This window comes from Nyctereutes procyonoides, unplaced genomic scaffold (assembly GCF_905146905.1).
Source record: "Nyctereutes procyonoides isolate TBG_1078 unplaced genomic scaffold, NYPRO_anot_genome, whole genome shotgun sequence".
Taxonomy (NCBI): domain Eukaryota; kingdom Metazoa; phylum Chordata; class Mammalia; order Carnivora; family Canidae; genus Nyctereutes; species Nyctereutes procyonoides.
Window position 1 is genome coordinate 26185747 of NW_026575042.1, and position 19516 is coordinate 26205262.

The following is a 19516-nucleotide window of genomic DNA, read 5'->3' on the forward strand; positions in this document are numbered from 1 at the left end:
CTCCAATGGTCTCTCTGGCTCTCGACTTAGATGTGATTTTCTCTTCTAAACCTCTGCTCTCCATATCTCCACTCTCACAGTTAAAGGCACACCATTCACCTAGTTGCCCAGATGAAAACCCAAGTCATTCCTGATCTCAGTTTCTCTCATTCCACATCACGTCCAATTAAAACCCCAATCTGCCCACGTCTCCCCCTCTCTACTGCTACACTCTGTTCCCAACCATCCCTGGCCCCTGATTTACAGCAACAGCTTCCTACCTGGGCTTCCTGTTTCTATTCTGGACCCCCCTCACCCCCTCCACCTCCTGCTTCATTTATAGCCAGAGTGATCTTTTAAAATATAAATGAGATTGTAGTACTCCTTAATTTACCTAGGATAAGATCCAAGATCCACACTGGCTCTGCAGAGTCTACTCCTATTTGCCCTTGGTCCTTATTTCCTGTGGTTTTCACCTTTACTAACTCTCCAGCCACCCTGGCTTATTTCTGTCCCCCAACACTGTGAGTCCATTCCCATCTTGGTCCTTTGGGAGCATGTTCCCTTTATTATAATGTTCTTTCCCAGATAAACCCAGGGTTCCTCATTATTCAGGGCTGCATTTAATGCCACCTCCTCAGGGAGGCTTCCCCTGACTGCTTCACCTAAAGCACCCCTTATCCTGTCTCAGCTTGTTACCTTATTCCTGTTCTGTTTTCTTTTTGGTACTTATCAGTATCTGCAGAAATCTCATCTACTTGTTTTTACTTTATCGTCTTTTTCCCACACCAGAATGTAACCTCCATGAGAATGGGAAAGTTATTGCTGTTTCTAGCTCCTAGGCTTCCTTGAAATCAATATCTACAATAAGTATCTGTTGAATGAGTAAGGAAACATCTATCTATCTATCTATCTATCTATCTATCTATCTATCTATCTATCTATATCTCATCACAACATTTTAGAACACCAAAAATAAAGAATAGATCCATAAGTTCCCAAGAAAATGATACTGGTTACCTACAAAAGAATCAGAACCAAAATGGTATGTCTGCATACCAGATGCACGTCACATCTGCCTCCTTCCAGAAGTTCCCTTTGCGGGCAACATCCTCCGCAATCCCTTCTATTACAGAGTCTTAGTTCTGCCTGTTCTACAATCCTTAAGAATGGAACCACACCATAGGTACTCTTCAGTGTCTAGATTTATTCCCTCAGCATGAGATTTTTTTTTTTACTGTCATCTATATTTGTGGCAGGCACCATCAATCTGTTCTCTTTATAGCTGAGAAGTTTTGAACAATTTTGTTTTGATGGATAAACAATTTGTTTATCCATCTTCTTGCTGATGACCATTTGGGTAGTTTACAGTTTTTGAATATTATGAGTAAAGCTGTTGTCAACAGTCTTATACCAGACTTACAGAGGATATATGTTCTCTTTTCTCTGCAGAAAATTTAAGATTGGAATTGCTGGTTCATAAATTAAGTATAATTTTAACTATATCAAAAAACGTCCGCCTGCTTTCCAAAATAGGTTTGAGAATTAGAGTTGCTCCATATTCTCATCAACATGCATCATTGTCAATATTTTTAATTTTAGCCATTTTAGTGGGTATGTTGTGGTATCTCACTGTGGTTTTCATTTGCATTTCCCTAATGACTAATGACACAGAATATCTTTTCATGAGCTTTTTGACCATTATATTTTCTTTGTCACTAGTCCTTTATCTATGATTTTTATTACATTGCCTGCTTTCTGACTACTGAGTTGTAAGAATTCTTTGTGTATTCTGGAAACAAGTTTTTTTTTTTTGTCAAATATAATGTTGCAAATATTTATTCCAGCCTGACTTTCAATTCTCTCAATAGCATCTCAAAACAAACAAACAAACAAACCACCCCAGAAGCTAATGTTAAAGTCAGGTTTATCAAATTTCCTTTTTTTTTAAATTTTTTTAATTAATTTATTTATTTATGATAGTCACACAGAGAGAGAGAGAGAGAGGCAGAGACACAGGCAGAGGGAGAAGCAGGCTCCATGCACCGGGAGCCCGATGTGGGATTCGATCCCGGGTCTCCAGGATCGCGCCCTGAGCCAAAGGCAGGTGCCAAACTGCTGCGCCACCCAGGGATCCCAGGTTTATCAAATTTTCATATTTGATTTTGCCAGTTGTGTTCTATTTGCTCCATCTATGTATCCTTTTCCCCTTTTTCTTCCTTTTCTTTTGAGATTTACTATTCTAGTTCACCTCATTTTTTACTGTGAGCTACAACTCTGTTTTGTTATTCTGTAGTTTCCCAGGGGTTTATACCATACGTCTTTATTTCCAACACTACACTTTGAACTGATGTCACATCACTTCACACAAAGCATAAGAACCTCACAGTAAAATATTTCTATTTCTCACCTCAAGAATCTTGTGTTCTTGTTGTTATACATCTTACATTTACATAAGCTGCATCATTATTTTTGAAACGGTCTTCTTAAAGAGATTTAAATAATAAGAAAAAATCCTATATATTTTACATATGTGTTTACCATTTCCCAAACTCTTCAGTCCTTTGTGCAGATCCATATTTCTGTCTCCTATTACTTTCTTCTTCCTGAGGACTTTCTAAAAATGTGATGTCTTGAGGCACCTGGGTGGCTCAGTCAGTTAGGCATCTGACTCTTGGTTTCAGCTCGGGTTAAGATCTCAGGGTCAAGGGATCAAGCCTTGCATCCGGCTCCACACTGGGTGGAGATCTGCTGGAGATTCTCTCTCTCCCTCTGCCCCTTTCCCTCTCCCTGCTCTCTCTCTTAAATAAATAAATAAATAAATAAATAAATAAATAAATAAATAAATAAATAAATAAACTTTTTTTTTTTAAAAAGTGGTGTCTTGTAGTGTATGTCTGTTGGTAATGAATTGTTTTAGCTTTTGTACACCTGAAAAAAAAGCTTTATTTTGCCTTTTTTGGAAGATGTTTTTGCTGGCAGAGAAATCCAGGGAGACTGCTACTTTTCTATCAGGCAGCCCTTTACAGATGTCACTCCACTGACTTCTCACTTGCATCGCTGCCACCTGCAAAATCTGCTTGTCACCCTCATTTTTGTTCTTCTGTATAGTATGTCTTTTTCTTTCTGGTTGCTTTTCAGATTTTCCCCTTTATCACTGTGGGCTTTGAGCAATCTGATTCTGATGCAGTTTTCTTCTTGTGTGTTGTGCTTGGGGTTTGTTGAGATTCTTGCACCTGTGGGCTTAAAGCCCTCATCAATTGTACAAAATGTGTGGCCATTATATTTTCTTTTCTTTTTCTTTTTTAAAATTTATTTATTCATGAGAGACACAGAGAGAGAGGCAGAGACACAGGCAGAGGAAGAAGCAGGCTCCATGCAGGGAGCCTGATGTGGGACTTGATCCCAGGACCCGTGATCATGACCTGAGCCAAAGGCAGATACCCAACCACTGAGCCACCCAGGTGCCCCTGACTGTTATATTTTCAATCTCATTTTTGATCCTTCCCATGGTCTCCTCGCCTTTGGACACTCCCCAATCACACACATATTAAGCCACCTGAAGTTGTCCCACAGCTCACTGGTGTTCTGTTCATTTGTTTTGTTTTCTTTTTTTTTTCCCCTATGTGTGCTTTATTTTGGAGAGTTTCAATTATGCTGTCTTCAGGTGCACTAATTTTTCTTTTGCCATTAATCTGCACTAATTTTTCTTTTGTCATTAATCTGCCATTAATCCAATCCATGGTAACTTTCATTCTCACACTGATGTTTCCATCTCCAGAAATCCAGTCTCGGTCTTTTCTATCTCATCTATGCAACTACGTAATTTTTTGAACATAAGGAATACAGCTGAAATAAGTGTTTTAATACTTTTGTCTGCTAATTCTAACATCTGTGTCAGTTCTGGTTGGTTTTCATTCACGGATTTCTCTCCTCATTAGGTTGTAATTTTCTGCTTCTTTGCATGCCACATAACTCTTTTGGGTACCAGATGTTGCAAATTTTACCTTTTGGGGTCCTAAATATTTTTGTATTCCTATAAATATTCTTAGCTTTGTTCAGGGATGCAGTTCAGTTGCTGGAAAAGTTTGACTTTTTTAGGCCTTACTTTTTTTTTTAAGATTTTATTTATTTATTCATGAGAGACACACACACACACACAGAGAGAGAGAGAGAGAGAGAGAGAGAGGCAGAGACACAGAGGGAGAAGCAGGCTCCATGCAGGGAGCCCGACATGGGACTCAATCCCGGGACTCCAGGATCATACCCTGGGCCAAAGGCAGGCACTAAATCGCTGAGCCACCCAGGGATCCCCTAGGCCTTACTTTTAAGATGTTTAGGTGGGGTCAAAGCAGTGTCAGTTCTGTAGTGAATTATTTTCCACTACTGAGGCAAAACCCTTCTGAGTACTCTCACTGGGGTCCCGTGCATTATGTGGATCTCCAGTCTGGCTGGTGGCAAGCAGCCCAGAGGAGCAATATTTAGTTTTCAGAAATTAACTTTCACTCTGTTTATATATAAAGGAGAAATATACATAATTTTATGTGTATATATATACACACGCACATAAATATATATATACATATATATACACACGCATATATACACACATGTGCATACAGTACAGAAATAGCTATATAGATACATATGTATATGTGTGGTATTAAATCTCATGGGAGAGAATGATTGTGAAAAAATGTCTAAAATGACTCATTAGGGAGTTGATAATCTTAAAAAGTCGAGAAATTCTATCCTAATGATGGAGTGGGTCTTTCTCTGCCTCAGGGATTGTCTTCGTTTGTGCCAAGTGGCACTCTGCCGAACCCCCATCCTCTGCAGCTCTCCCCCTTCCAGCACCCTGTCCCATACACGCACTCTAGCCATCTTGATCTCCTGGGTCCCTCAGCTCCACTTCCTGGACTTGGGTTTGAGGGGGAGGGTGGCTTCTAGGCTCTGCCTCGCTTTCCTCTCTTGGCACAGGGCCTGCTAGCTCTCTCAAGGTTATCAGCTGGGGCAATCACAGGGCTCACCTGGTTTGCTTACTTCCTCTAAAAGATCAGTGTCTTTCTATGTTTGAGGTCCCATGTCTTGAAAACCATTGCCTTCTGGGTTTTGGCTGTTTTCTGCAGGAAGGCAAATTTATTCCCCATTACTCTGTCTCGGCTGGCAGTGGAAGTTAGTTCTACTCACCTTGAATGGCACAGGTTTGGTGGCCTGGGCTCCCAAATGTCTCCTTCTGGACAGGTTTAGTCACACTATTTCTAGAACAAATTAATTCATATGAAATTATAACATTATAAAGCCTAGCTATTTAATTTTAAAACCAATCTTAAAGCACAGAAAGTTTACAGTTACAGGTTAGAATATAATGCTATCCAGAGACCTTGCCGATGGGAGAGGGAGAGGTGTGGTGGTTGGCAGCTGCAAGTGCAGCTGTCGTGGAGGGAACAGGGGAGAACTCTAACACCCTGACCTAACATGGTGGTGGATCAAAGTATGACAGCAATGCATGTATCAAGAAATAGTATAAAATATATTACTAAAAGCTATAATAGTAAACCAACAGCATTAAAACTAAAATGTTCCTAGGAGGGCTTGGGAATGAAGGGAGGGCAAAGAGAAGAAACAGTGATGTGAACTATATTTTTTGTTTGCCTTCGTGTGAAGTCACAGGTCTTTTCCAGTTGATGAAACAGAAGCAGAGGGAGGAGCATATTCTCCGTAGCTGCACTGTACATTATGGTAGCCGTGAGCCACATGTGGCAATGGGATGACTGAAATGTGGTTAGGGTGACTGAGGAACCAAATTTTTTATTTCATTGATTTTTTATTAATTAAGATTTAAATTTGCAGCCACATGTGACTGGTGGCTACTGCATTAGATAGCACAGGTATATATGTTTCCATCACCATAGAAAGTTCTTTGGACAGCACTGGTCTGGAGTTTGGGAGAAAATTATCAGAAGAATCAAAACCAGAAATGATTAAGCATGAGAAGCTCTTGGCACTGAGGGTAGGGGGAAATGTAAAGAAGGCTTTACTCTTCATCTAATACCTTTTCAATGTTTTGAATATTCATTATCTATATCATATTTTGCTATATGTTCAGAATGCTCATCTCAACAATCTCAATGACTACAACAATCCATTTCCAAATAATTTTTGTGATTTTTGGTTTAGAGTAAAACATCTTTCTGGAGGGGATCCCTGGATGGCTCAGGGGTTTGGCACCTGCCTTCAGCTCAGGGCGTGATCCTGGGGTCCTAGGATCGAGTCCTACATCGGGCTCCCTGCATGGAGACTGCTTCTTCTCCCTCTGCCTGTGTCTCTGTCTCTCTTCCTGTGTCTCTCATGAATAAATAAAATATTTCAAAAAACTAATAAAAGTCCTCAAAAAAATAAAAATAAACTAGAACGTTCTATCTTTTCTTGACAGTAAAAGTGGCAACTTATCAGAGAAAAGACAGCATTTGTTGGTGACATCTGAACATCTCCATGTTTGACCTTTTTGGTAACAAGGAACATATATTTCTTTCGTAATTAAGTAAAACGAATAACAGGTGGATTAATATAATAAAACTATCTTTTTTAGGAAAACAAGACCAAAACCTCTGACAAAGCCTACAGAGAGCCCTTTGCGGTGGGCTTCAGCACCCTCACCACTTTTTCCTCACACCTTCTCTCTCTCATTGTCTGCACCCTGGTCTCACTTTGCTTCTTTATGTCCTCAAGCATGGCCACCCTCCCTCCTACCACTGGGTTTTGCAACATGCTTGGTTCTCTGCCTAAATTCACCCTCTGCTGACAATTTTTGCCTTCAGGAAATCTTCTGTGGCAGCCTGTATCTTCCAAAGGTGGTCTTTATATCTCCTATCCCATGTCCTTTTCTGCAACGTGACCTTGCCACTCCCCTGTCAAGAGAGGGAGCTGATTTCTCCACCCCCTTGAACCTTGGCAGACTTAGTGACATACTTGAACAACAGAATACAGCAAAAGTCACATTCTGGGACTTCTGAGGATAGGCTCAAGAAGTCTCAAGAAGACCCACAGCTTCCATACAGGTCTTCTGAAACAATCATTCTTGGAAACCAGTGCCCTGCTATAGGAAGTCCAAGTCACATGGAGAGACCACATGCAGATGCTCTGGTTCACAACCCAACCCAGTGCCCTGCCAAGAGCTATGTGAGGGAGCCATCTTGCCAGATGACCGCAGTCCCAGCTGACATCTGCCAACAACTGCATGATATAGACCCCAAACGAGAACCACTGAAGGGAGTCCAGCCAACCCACAGAACCACAAAAGATATAATTACTGTTTTAAGTTCTGAGGGTTGTGTTTCAGAGCCATACATATTCAGTCCATCTTCTCAAGAGGGTGAGGCCCCTCTGTATACTCTCATGGCCCTGTCTTTCAAGAATAACTAGTGGTAATAATACAAGTCCACTGCGAGCCAGGCACCTTACAAATACTATCTTATTCAGTCCTCACAAGAATCTTGTGCAGGAAAGAAGCTCTTTTTTTTTTTCCTTTTCAATCCTTGAGTTACAAAAGCAGCAGAGATTAAGAACACTTCCCTTCAGTACTCAGCTAGGATGTGAGCCCATGTAGCCCCTTCATTACCCTTGCCATGGTTTGAATTTTAGCTCATCTTTATAATTATTTGGGGTAATGTTTCCTCTCCTGCTCCTCAAAATCAAACTGTGAACTCCCTATGGGTTGGGACCATGTCTGCTTTTGTTTATGGTGATCCCTGGTGTCTAAAATGTGATCAATAAAATCAGAGTAAATCTCAAGTGGCTTCTAGGGAGAAGCCCTTTCTTCAGCATGAAAGAGGAATGAAATGCCAATTACCTCATTATTCTTAATGACATAGTACCCACCTTGTAGTTTAGAGGAGAAATATATATTTGGAATTCTAAAGAGTATAGTGTTTGGGGGACACAGGCTTCAGAACAGGCAGATCTGGGTTCAAATCCTGATTTGAATAGTCTGTGACCTTGGCTAAAGTCACCATTTGTTCATCTACAATATTGGATAAGTACCTTACCGGTTGTTGAGAGGATGGAATGACATATGCAAAGTCCCTAACCACAGCCCCAACAAAGGGTCCCACTGTCAAACATAACAAACGGAAACTTTTCCAACTCATGGTAAATGTTAGGTCTACTCATATCAAACCCTAGTTCAGACACGAGCACCTACTGAAAATGGTAGAGCAAAATCTAGCCTGGGCTTTCTCACTCAGTGGGTGAGTACAAGGGAGCAATGCTGTTGACTAGGTTCAAATTTGCATTTATATTATTTCAACCCTTGATTATAGATTCAACACAAACTATTCAATATACCAAAGGAGGCCACATGATGAAGACTGCAAGCCAGATGACTCTCCCCATCCAGGACTTGACTGCTGTTGCCACAAATGATGAACTCAGGACTATGTCTCACTTTTGTTTAACTAATGGGTTCAATTCAGAGCAGACCAGCGAGTCCTTTACAAGAACAAACTGCTTACAAAGGTTATCGATCATAACCTTGGCCCATGTGACAAGTGGTTCCCGTTTCAGTATGAGTGAGGAACAGGAGAGAGTAAGTAGCTCAGTGAGCCATGAATGCATGCTCCGCCGGCTGGGGCCATCATCTTTAACGGAGGGTGGGGGACGCGCTGGGCAGGGTCGAGGCAGGTGGAGGAACAGGGCAGCTTTAACTCAAGTGTGACTCCTTTTCCCCATCCTGTGGCTAATTCCTTTGAAAAGATGAGTCAAAAGAAAGCTGATTTTTTTTTTTAATCTAGGAAAAAGTGGGCAAATTCGGGACTGGGTACGGTGCCAACACTGCCCTGTCAGACTTTGTGACATGGGGCAGCACATCACATCGTTCTTCTCTGTGACTCCTGCATCTGGAAAAATGTCACATGCCATCCTCTCAGGCTCCTTCTGTCCTAAAGTTGCTGTTTCCACCCCTGTATGAACCACATATGGCAAATCACAAGTGCCTTGCTCTCATTCAAGTCACACCTGTGATAATGCCTGCCATGACTGTAAATGGAGCATTTTTTTTTCAATTCCATCATAGTTTAAAAGTCACTTTTTATTATTTCTGGGTTTCACTTAAAGTTGAATGTTGCTATTACTCACCAGCTAAATTCAAGGATTGTTAACAATAGTCTAAATGATACGTTATTTTATTTCTTATTCTGTAAAACTACTTTTAATTCTTTGCTACATTCCCTTTCCTTTTTTTCTGTGTAGAGGTCATATCTGAGCTAAGAGCTGAAGCCATCGGCCGGTTGTTTGCTGAGATGTGCAGGGAACCGCGCTCTCATTCACGTAACAGATAGGTTTAATTTTCTAGCTAGAATTACATGTAGCCGAGAGCCAGTGGAGATGCATGCCTCAATTTATGCACACTGTTAGCATGCCAATGACAAGAATTGAGTACAGAAAGCGAGAAAGCGTTTTTTAAAGAGGATATTTAAGAATCTGAGCAGAAACAAATTAATCATAGCAGCCTGAGCACCTTCCTAAGGATGTAGCAGATTACTCATACTTAATCTAGCTCCCAGGCCTGAATCACCAAAAAGGACAAATCAAGAAGGGTTGCTGGTAGCTTTTACTCTTCCAAAATCTGAAAGCAAGTTTGTTTTGGGAGAAGCAGTAATTAGGCTGCAGTGTCTGGGATCTTTAAAAAAATAGCACAAAGTTTCACTGATTTAAGAAAGAAAGGCTTGGATTAAAATCCCAGCTGGCCGAGGACAGCTATGAGTGCTCCAGCCCCTCTATCTGCCCCTGAGGTCCTCCCTGCACTGTTTCCAGGCACACATCAGGGCGGTGCGAATTGGAAGCGGAAAGAGGCGTCTGGGTCATCGTCAGGGGCCCTTGCACAAAGTTGTGAACACCTTCCTTGAAATGAAAGTGTTAAGCCAGACAAGCAACTCACCTTTGACAAAGCTATTCCACAACCACTGGCTACTCTGAAGAGTATTCTTAACAGAAATGTTAAAATTTAAACTTTCATTAAACACATGTACTGCTATTGGAGAAATATCATAAAACATCTTTTTAATGTGAACACGACTTCATACAATGAAAAACTATTTACAGTGTGTCGCTTCAGATTGGTTGCTTTTACATCGTCTGTGTCACCCCAGCGTGTGTCTTCAGCCGGGGAGCTTCAGTCCAGTTGCCTGTTCTCCTTGTATTCGATGGCTCTCCAAGGACCCCGGGGACTCGGGGCATCTCTCCACTTACATTGTCCCTGGTAATTATGGCTCAGCAGGCATGCCACCAAAATCATCTATAACCCAGAGGCTCTGGCAATCATGTATAAGCAAAATGCGTAGATTAGGTTTCTCTCCAATAAATACTACTTTGACAATACAATCCATTTCCGTCCTAAGAAACTGTTTTCAGGTAGGGAAAACATTTTTTCTCAATGGAACTAGAACGAACAGTCTTGGTGTTCACACTGGAACGATTATGATGTCTTTGTATACAAATATAGCATATTTTGGCCAGGAATATAATTTCTTGTTAAAGAGTTTATTTGCCTTCACACGCAGAATTGCTACATACATTCACAGTTTTAATAGACTGTAATTAGCTATTCCAGTTGTGCTTTAAAATCCCAAATATTATTTTCATTAGTGAGTGCAAAGCAAATGTCCCATTTGACTACAATTGGTCCTAGAGTTATAAACTCCATAATGGTTTCTAGAAAATTCCTTCAATCTCCAGTTTCATCATTTGCTTTTTCGGGTATGACTTCCAGGCTCCGGCGTGGCTTCTGAACGTCGGCATTTTCTGTGCCTGGTTTATTCAGCCCACATGAAACAGCAGCAAAATGGATTTGTTTCAGGTTCTCCAAAGTCTCGTTCTTTGCGTATTTCAAAAGATCCGCTTGTCCCTGTAACAAGACATGCAATTAAATGTTAGGTGTGACATGACTTCCTGTTGCAGTTTGACAACATAGGTCTTCCACTGAGATAGAAATATTTCGATGCCGGGAGAGGGCATATTATTTGATACTGGTTCTGCATCCAAATAGGTCAATTTTTTTTAAAGATTTTATATATTTATTCAAGAGAGACAGAGAGAGAGAGAGAGAGTGAGAGTGAGAGAGAGGCAGAGACACAGGCAGAGGGAGAAGCAGGCTCCATGCAGGGAGCCTGACGTGGGACTCGATCCCTGGACTCTAGGATCACGCCCTGGGCGGAAGCAAATAGGTCAATTTTAATAAAAAACAAGTTTGTTTTCTACACCAAACTCCAAGCGCTGCCTCTTCAGTCCTTTCTATTTATAAATTTGAACAGACTTCTGCGTGTGTGGACCACTGCTGTCTACCCTGGTTAGAATTATATCTTTTGCTAAATTGTTTGGCCCATCTTGGTTTTTCCCGATGAAGATTTGCTTCATTTTTAGCTTTTCATTCTGAAGGAAGTATAAATTCATGGAAGGATGCAAATATAGTACAGAGAGGTCTTATATACCTTATCCCAAACTTCTCCCTGTGGTTACATCTTACATAACTGTAGCACAATAGGCAAGCCAGTAGCTGACCTCGGGGCAATGCAAGCTTATAGCTCTGCGTCACTTCAGACCATGGGGAGATTCAGGTAACCACCACTGCAATCAACACACAGAGCTAGTTTGCCGCCACGAAGATCTCCCTGGTACTATGACTATAGTCCCATGCATCCCCCCACCATCCTTAGCCCCTGGACAGCCCTATGTCTATTCTCCATTTATAAAGATTTACTTTTGAAGCAAGCTTTGGCAGTTAGGCACACAGCAGGTTTTCACTGACTACCTGCTAAAGAAGGAAGGAAAGGAAGGAAGGAAGGAATTCTTTACTTCAGATGCACTTTCTTAGCTAAGTTTAATTTATTTTATGGGGTATGGCATCAACTTGGCATATATGCAGTCTAACAGATATAGGTCAAAACACAATGGGATAAACTGATGCTTGGTCACTGGGAGCCTGGAATTTGAGCTGATGATGGGTCAATGCAGAGTCTGTGAGCCTCATCACTCTTGACATTTTGACCAGAGTATTCTTTTGCTGGCTGGGTGGGTAGATGGGCAGTTGTCTTGTGCATCTTAGGTTTGCTGCATCCCTGGCTTTTATCCACTATAGAGCAGTAGCACCACCTCAGCTGTGATAACCAAATGTCTGCAGATGTCAAATATCCCCTGGGGGTTGAAACTGCCCATATATCAGCCGATCATTTCAAGATTAATGGTTAGAAGAGATGAGGTGGTTCTCCACTGTAAATTCCAACAATCCTACTTTGGTCTTTTGTTCTATTTTTTCTTCCTATCTTTAATCGCCTCCCATTAATAGTTCTTTCTACTTATACTATTTCCTTCTTTCTTATTTTTATAGTTTGCTTTTTTTCCTTCCCTTGAGTTCTAAATTTCTTCTATCATTCTCTTTATCATTTCTCCATAGTTTGGCTTTTTCTTGTCATACTTGCATTCTTGGTACTTTCCCTCCTTCTCCCTTTTTGTTTAACTCCCTCCCAATGTGCACCCCTGTTCAAGTACTCCTGTACAACAAAAGCTGGGGGGCAGCTGGCAAGGGTAACAGGTAAGGACTTAGCTTGGGAGGCAACTGGACTAAAATCAAATCTCAGTCTCTGGTGAGACCAAGTTGCAATGTAATTTTAAGCCACTATGAGGCCAGAATCCACAGAATGGTTTGCTGTTTACCATTCACTGTTCATGATCTTCCTGCTTTACAAAGACCTTTAATTAGTAACTATAAATAGATGCTCCATTGCATATTTTAACTAAAGGAGCTTCATTTTTTATTCATTCTTACTAGTACTGAATTCATATACTGAAAGTTTATAAGCAGTGAGGTTTTTGTATGTAATTATAGCATATTATGCCAAAAATGTAATTTCTTGCTAAATAGTTTATTTGCCCTTACATGTGGGATTGCTACATATATTTATGGCTAACGGACTGTAACTAGATATTTCATTTGTGCTTTAAAATTCCAAACATTTTTAACCTTCTCCGATTTTTAAAATTGATAACTTCATTTTTTAGAGCAGTTTTAGGTTCACAGCAAAACTGAACAGTAAGCACAGAGATTTCCAATATGCCCCCATCTCCACAACAGGCACAACCACCTCCACTACTGACATCTTGCCCCACTGTGGGACATCCATTTGTTATAACTGATGAGGGACACTGCACATCATTATCAGGGCCCATAGCTTACATTAGGGTTCACTTTTGGTGTTGTACATTCTATGAGTTTGGATAGATGTATACTATCATGTATCTACCACTACAGTATCATACAGGGTAGTTTCACTGCCCTAAAAATCCCCTGTGCTCCATCTATTCATCCCTCCCTTCCCCCCAATCCCCGAAACCACTGATGTTTCTTACTAACTCAATAGTTTTGCCTTTTCCAGAATGTCATAAAGTATGTAGCCCTTTCAGATGGGCTTCTTTCACTTAGTATTATGCATTTAACTTTCCTCCATATCTTTTATGGCTTGATAGCTCATTTGTTTTTAGTGCTGAATAATATTCCATTGTCCGGATGTACCACAGGTTATTTATTCACTCACCTACTGAAGAACATCTCCGTTACAACCAAGTTTTTGGAAAATATGAATACAATTGCTATAAGCATCCATGTGCAGAATTTTGTGGTGTGAGTTTTCAATTCATTTTGGTAGATAATGAAAGGAGCATGACTGATGTATCATACAGTAAGAGTATGTCTACTTTTGTAAGAAACTGCCATACTGGGATGCCTGGGTGGCTCAGTGGTTGAGTATCTGCCTTCAGCTCAGGGTGTGATCCTGGAGTACTGGGATTGAATCCCGCATTGGGCTCCTTGCAGGGAGCCTGCTTCTCCCTCTACCCATGTCTCTGCCTCTGTGTGTGTGTGTTTCTCATGAATAAATAAATAAAATATTAAAAAAAAATGAAACTGCCATACTGCCATGGCTGGGCCATTTTGTATTCCCATCATCAATGAATGAAAGTTCCTGTTGCTCCCCATCCTCAGCAGCATTTGATGCTGTTAGTGTTTTAGATTTTGGTCATTCTAACAGCTAAATATTGATGTCTCATTCTTGTTTTAATTTACAATTCTCTAATGATACACAATGTTGAACAACTTTTCACATGCCAACGTTCCATCTGCATATCTGCTTTGGTAAAGTGTCTGCTCAGGTCTTTTGCCCATTTTCAAATCAGATTGTTCATTTTCCTATTGTTGAATTTTAACAGTTCTTTGTATATTCTGGGCAACAGCTGTTTATCAGATGTGTCTTTTACAGATATTCTCTTCCAGTCTGTGGCTTGTCTTCTTGTTCTAATGACTTGTCTTTTGCAGAGCAGAGATTTAATTTTAATAAAGCCTGGTCTTATGAATTCTTTCTTTTATGGACTGTGCTGTGGGTGTTATACCTAAAAAGTCACCATGGTACCCAAGGTCATCTAAATTTTCTGCTATGTTATCTTCCAGGAGTTTTATAGTTTCCATTTTACATTTAAGTGTATAATCTGTTTTAAGTTAGTTTTTGTGCAGGGTGTAAGGTCTGTGTCCAGGTCCCCCACCCCCGCCCCCTTTTTTTTGCATGTGGATACTCGGTTGTTTCAGCACTGTTGTTTAAAAGAGCATCTTTGCTCCACTGTATTGCCTTTTCCCCTCAGTCAAAACTCAGTTGCCTATATTTATGTGGTTCTATTTCTGAGCTCTCTATTTTGTTTCATTAATCTCTTTGTCTGTTCTTTCACCAGTACCACACTGTCTTGATTACTGTAGCCTCATAATAAATCCCAAAGTAGTGTTATTCCTCTGACTTTGTTCTTCTCCTTTAATATTGTGTTGGCTATTCTGGGTCTTTTTGCATCTCCATATAAACTTTAGAATAAATCTGTCAATAACCACAAAATAACTTGATGGGATTTTGATTGGGATTGTGTTGAATCTATAGTTCAAGTTGGAAAGAAATGACATCTTGAAAATATTGAGTCTTCTTAACCATGAACAGGAGATGTCTCTCCACTTACTCATTTCTTCTTTGATATATTTCCTCAGAGTTTTGTGGTTTTCCTCATATAGATCTTGCTCATATTTCGTTAGATTAATACCTAAGTATTTCATTTTTGGAGGTGCTAATATAAGTGGCATTATGTTTTTAATTTCAAGTTACCCTGTTCATTGTTATTATCTAGGAAAGTGATGGGACTTCTATACACTAACTTTGTATCTTGCAACATTACTATAACTTTATTAGTTCCAGGAGTTTTTTGTCAATTCTTTCAGAATTTCTATGTAGATGATCGTGTCATCTATGAACAAAGACAGTTTTCCTTCTTCCTTCCCAATATACATTTATTTCTCTTTCTTGTCTTATTGCATTTGTTAGGACTTCTAGTACAATGTTGAAAAACAGTAGTCAGGAGATATCCTTGCCTTGTTCCAGATCTTAGTGGGAAAGGTTTGAAGTCTTACCAGTAAGTATGTTGCTAGTTATAGGTGCTTTGTAGATGTTCTTTATCAAATTGAGGAAGTTCTTCTCTATTTCTAGTTTGCTGAGAGTTTTTTTTTTTTTTAAATCATGAATAGGCTTTGGACTTTGTCAAATGCTTTTTTCTCATCTATTGAGATGATCATGTGATTTTTCTTCTTTGACCTGTTGATGTGATGGATTACATTAATTGATTTTTGATTATTGTACCAATCTTTCATACCTGGTATAAATCTCATTTGGATATACTGTATAATTCTTTTTATGCATTGCTGGATTCAATTTTTTAGTATTTTCTTGAGGATTTCTGAATCTGTGTTCATAAAAGATACTACTCTGTAGGTTTCTTTTCTTGTAATATCTTTGTCTGGTTTTGGTATTAGGATAATGCTGGCCACATAGAAGGTACCAGAAAATATTCCCTCTGCCTCTATTTTCTGGAAGAGATTGTAAAAAACAAAAACAAACAAAAAAACTGGCATAATTTCTTCATTAAATGTTCAATAGAATTCACCAGTGAACCCATGTACGTTGGTGCTGTTTTAAAAGGTTATCATTGTTCACTCAACTTCTTTAATAGAGATAGGTCTATTTCAATAGCCTATTTCTTCTTGTGTGAGGTTTGGTAGATTGTGCATTTCAAGAAATTGATGTTTCATCTAAGTTATCAAATTTGTGGGAATACAGTCGTTCATCATATTACTTTGTTATCCTTTTAATACCCATAGGATCTGTAGTGATATCCCTTCTTTCATTTCTGATATTAGTAATTTGTGTCCTCTTTTTGTTTTTCCTTCCTAGTTAGCCTGGCTAGAGACTTACTGATTTTAATGATCTTTTCAAAGAGCCAGCTTTTAGTTCTGTTGATTTTCTCTATCAATTTCCTGATTTCAGTTTCACTGATTCCTGCTCTCATATTTTTATTAATAAAAATTAGTGGGTCTATATTCAAAATGCTTACTTGGCATGTCCTCTTAAGACTTCATCTGTCCAAAACTGAGTTCCCGATATCCTACTATTTCTCTAACCAGCTCCTCTTGGGTTAAGACAACTTGGTTCTTGCAGTGACTAAGACTAAAGGCCCTAGTACCATCTTTGACTCCTCCTTTCCTTGCACTCCTCCCCTCCCCTCACTTTCCGTAGTCTCCATTGCCTCTATCTTCAATAAATATATACACATATATAGGTTCTCGGCACTTCTTCCCACCCTCATTGCCACCACCACAGCCTGAGCCACCATCACCTTTCTCTGAGTTTATGGCAATGTCCTTCCAACTGGTCATCCTGCTTCTCCTTTCTCAACATGACAGCCAGAGAGATGCAATTAAATGCAGTCAGAGCACGTCCTCCCTTCTGTGACTCCTCATATAACTCAGTGAGAATCAGAGTCCTTTCCTACAGCCCTAGATGTCCTACCCCTGAGCTGTCCTCACCCCCTTGATCACCTCACCTTGTTTACTCCTCTTTAATCTTCACAGCTGTGCCCCAAACCTGTGCTGCCCCCTTTTCTCTGCCTTTATATATCTATATATTATGGATAGGTATTTTATTTTATTTTACTTTATTTTTACAGAAATGGAATCAAACAATCAGATTCTTCATTTTTTTTTTCTACCAAAAATCATGTCTTGGCAATCTTTCCACGTCAGCATATACAGATCTGCCAAGGATGATGGAGCATTTAAATACAAAAATCCCCAGATGTATAAGTTAATTAATGTGGTAATAACATAATTCTTTATCTAGTTGAATCTTATGTTTCCCAAGTTCAGACAGGTCATTACCGCATCTTGGACAGTGGAGGCATTCAGCGCTAGCCCAGGGAGACACAAAGGACCCCTATCGGCCATAAACCCAGGCTGGAGAGCTGCTGAGCTTTATCTGCATCACTTGTATTTTGTTCTGTGCATCTAAAACTGTATGTCATATGTTTCGGGATTGTGGCATCCAGCAGGAGTAAAGAACAATTCTCAAAGAGGTGATGGTGTTTGCTATAGCAGTGTTCACATCTCATTGCCTCAAAAGACTTCAAAAGAGCAAAGGCTATTTAAAACACTGCCGCCCACTGACACAGGGTATCTGGGTTTGAAGACTCCTACGAAACTGGCTTTGCAATGTTTCCAATTAAGTAACGCAAACTCTATTTGGTTTCACACATTCTGTTTTGAATTTCATAACTCCTTCTATTTGGTTTTTATCTTGAAAGAGATATAACAACCTTAGGTCAAAATATTTAAGGTTCCTACTTGGACTCATAACAATCTTTAAAAGAGAGAGCTAAGGGCAGGGCTGGATCCCAGCGGCTCTTGCTGAGAGTCTGCCCTGACTGTGCTCCTTCAGACCCTGCTGCTGGCTGCCCAAGATCGGGTCCAGACACCAGAGCCAGCACCCCAGCCATACTCAACACTCAGCACCAACAGGCACCAAACTTTCTGTCTGACCACAAAAGATGTCCTAGCTTGTAACATATGTTCAAAAATACTTCCACATCTGTTAGTGCTACATAGTGTTTGAATCTAAAATTAACAATCACAATTTCCTGCTTTTATTTAGATCTAGAGCTAAAACAATAGGGATCCTATACTTCAGGTTTTTTTTTTTCAAAGCTCTTTAAAAAATTTTAATCCAACTATCTATTAGAGAAGAACAGAGCTACCTTCCTTCTGAGGTGAGTGACCGGAATGGCCACAAAAACTCCCCTGACCTCCACCACCAACCAGTGCAATAGCCACATGGCTGAGAGCTGAAGTGGGCAAGACGGCCACCTGCCGCTCCCTGGAAGTTAGCAGACATGTTTCTTCCAAATTACAAGCAGTGGGAAGGATGGAAAAAAGAGGACACTCGAACCAGTTGGGGAGTCCGAAGGTGGCATAAAGGGAGTCAAAGACTTTTCAATTTCATGCAAAGAAGAATGTAAATTATCAGTGTCTGGTTTGACCTCAGCATGTCTGAGGCCCACACTGACTTTTGGGTTCCCCTAAGGTGGAAATCCCCAACCCAAGAAGGTTCGCTTGGATGGTAATGGACTAGGCTGCCTCTTTCCTGCTTCTTTATCCACTGAAGAACACGGAGAGGAACAGAGCAGCTTCTAGGTACCTTCACTCCCTTCTGCTCCCCTAAGAGATGAAGCTAACTAACTCTGGGACAAAGGGAAGGGACAGGCACCTAGAGAGCACCAAGGGTCAGCAGGAAGAAAGACTGCCACCCCGAGTGAGCCTAGCACCAACCCACAGGCTGGACCCTTATGCTATGCACGTGCCCTCATTTCTCCTGTCACCCTGTACGTCTTCACCCTGTACATCACTTGGAGGCGATGGCATGGGGCTCTAGGGTTCTTCTGCTGCCTCTCCCCAAAGCATCTTCTGCAACCCAAACCAGGGAATGGAAATTGCAAAACCCTAACGCCATCTCATGACCAGGAAACATCTATTGGTAACAGAATGACTGTTGTGTGCCAGGCACTGTATTAAGCCCTTCACAAACATTATCTCATGAGAGTCTCTCAATTATGCCAGAGGTACTCTTATTATTCCCATTTTAATAGATGAGCAAACTGAGTTCAGAGTTAGAGAGATTAAGGGCTTTGCCTAAGGCAGAGTCTACACAGCAAATTACACTTAAACAGACACAATCTCTTCTCCATGTGTTCGGTTTTCTTTTTGGACTAACTAAACCACTGGGCCCAAACTAAAGAGCTGAGTCCCACATGTTCCTTGTGACACTTTAAAGCCAGCCAAGAGGAAGGTCTATCACATCCCTAATGCACTCAGTTCATCACCACAGATGATTTGCTCTTCCTGCGCTTAAACCCAAGCACAAACCCAAGCACAGAAATACAGATTTCCATCCGTATTTGCTGAATGAGGAGGGAGTGAACAATACAAGGTGGGGCTCCTGGCTCTAAGCTGCCTCATTACACTCTGACAGCTCCCCCTGAGAGGCCCGTGTGGCTGGCTAAGGCTGTAGCACGTTCATCCGAGTTACAGAACACCTTCTTCCTACTGAAGTCTCAGTGAGTCTTGCACCTGAAAAAA

At 40.5% G+C, this 19516-nt stretch overlaps 1 protein-coding gene across 2 annotated transcripts in view; it reads right to left on the minus strand.

Annotated features, from left to right (window-relative positions):
* Positions 1–10017: 10017 nt before the first annotated feature.
* The window catches only part of PLCL2 (phospholipase C like 2), a 186916-nt gene continuing 177417 nt past the window's right edge, over positions 10018–19516 (minus strand). For both annotated transcript variants that reach the window (XM_055320857.1, XM_055320858.1), the window contains one exon: positions 10018–10882. In XM_055320857.1, the coding sequence (XP_055176832.1) occupies positions 10703–10882 (180 nt within the window). In that variant the 3' untranslated portion in view covers positions 10018–10702. The remainder of the gene's footprint in view (positions 10883–19516) is intronic.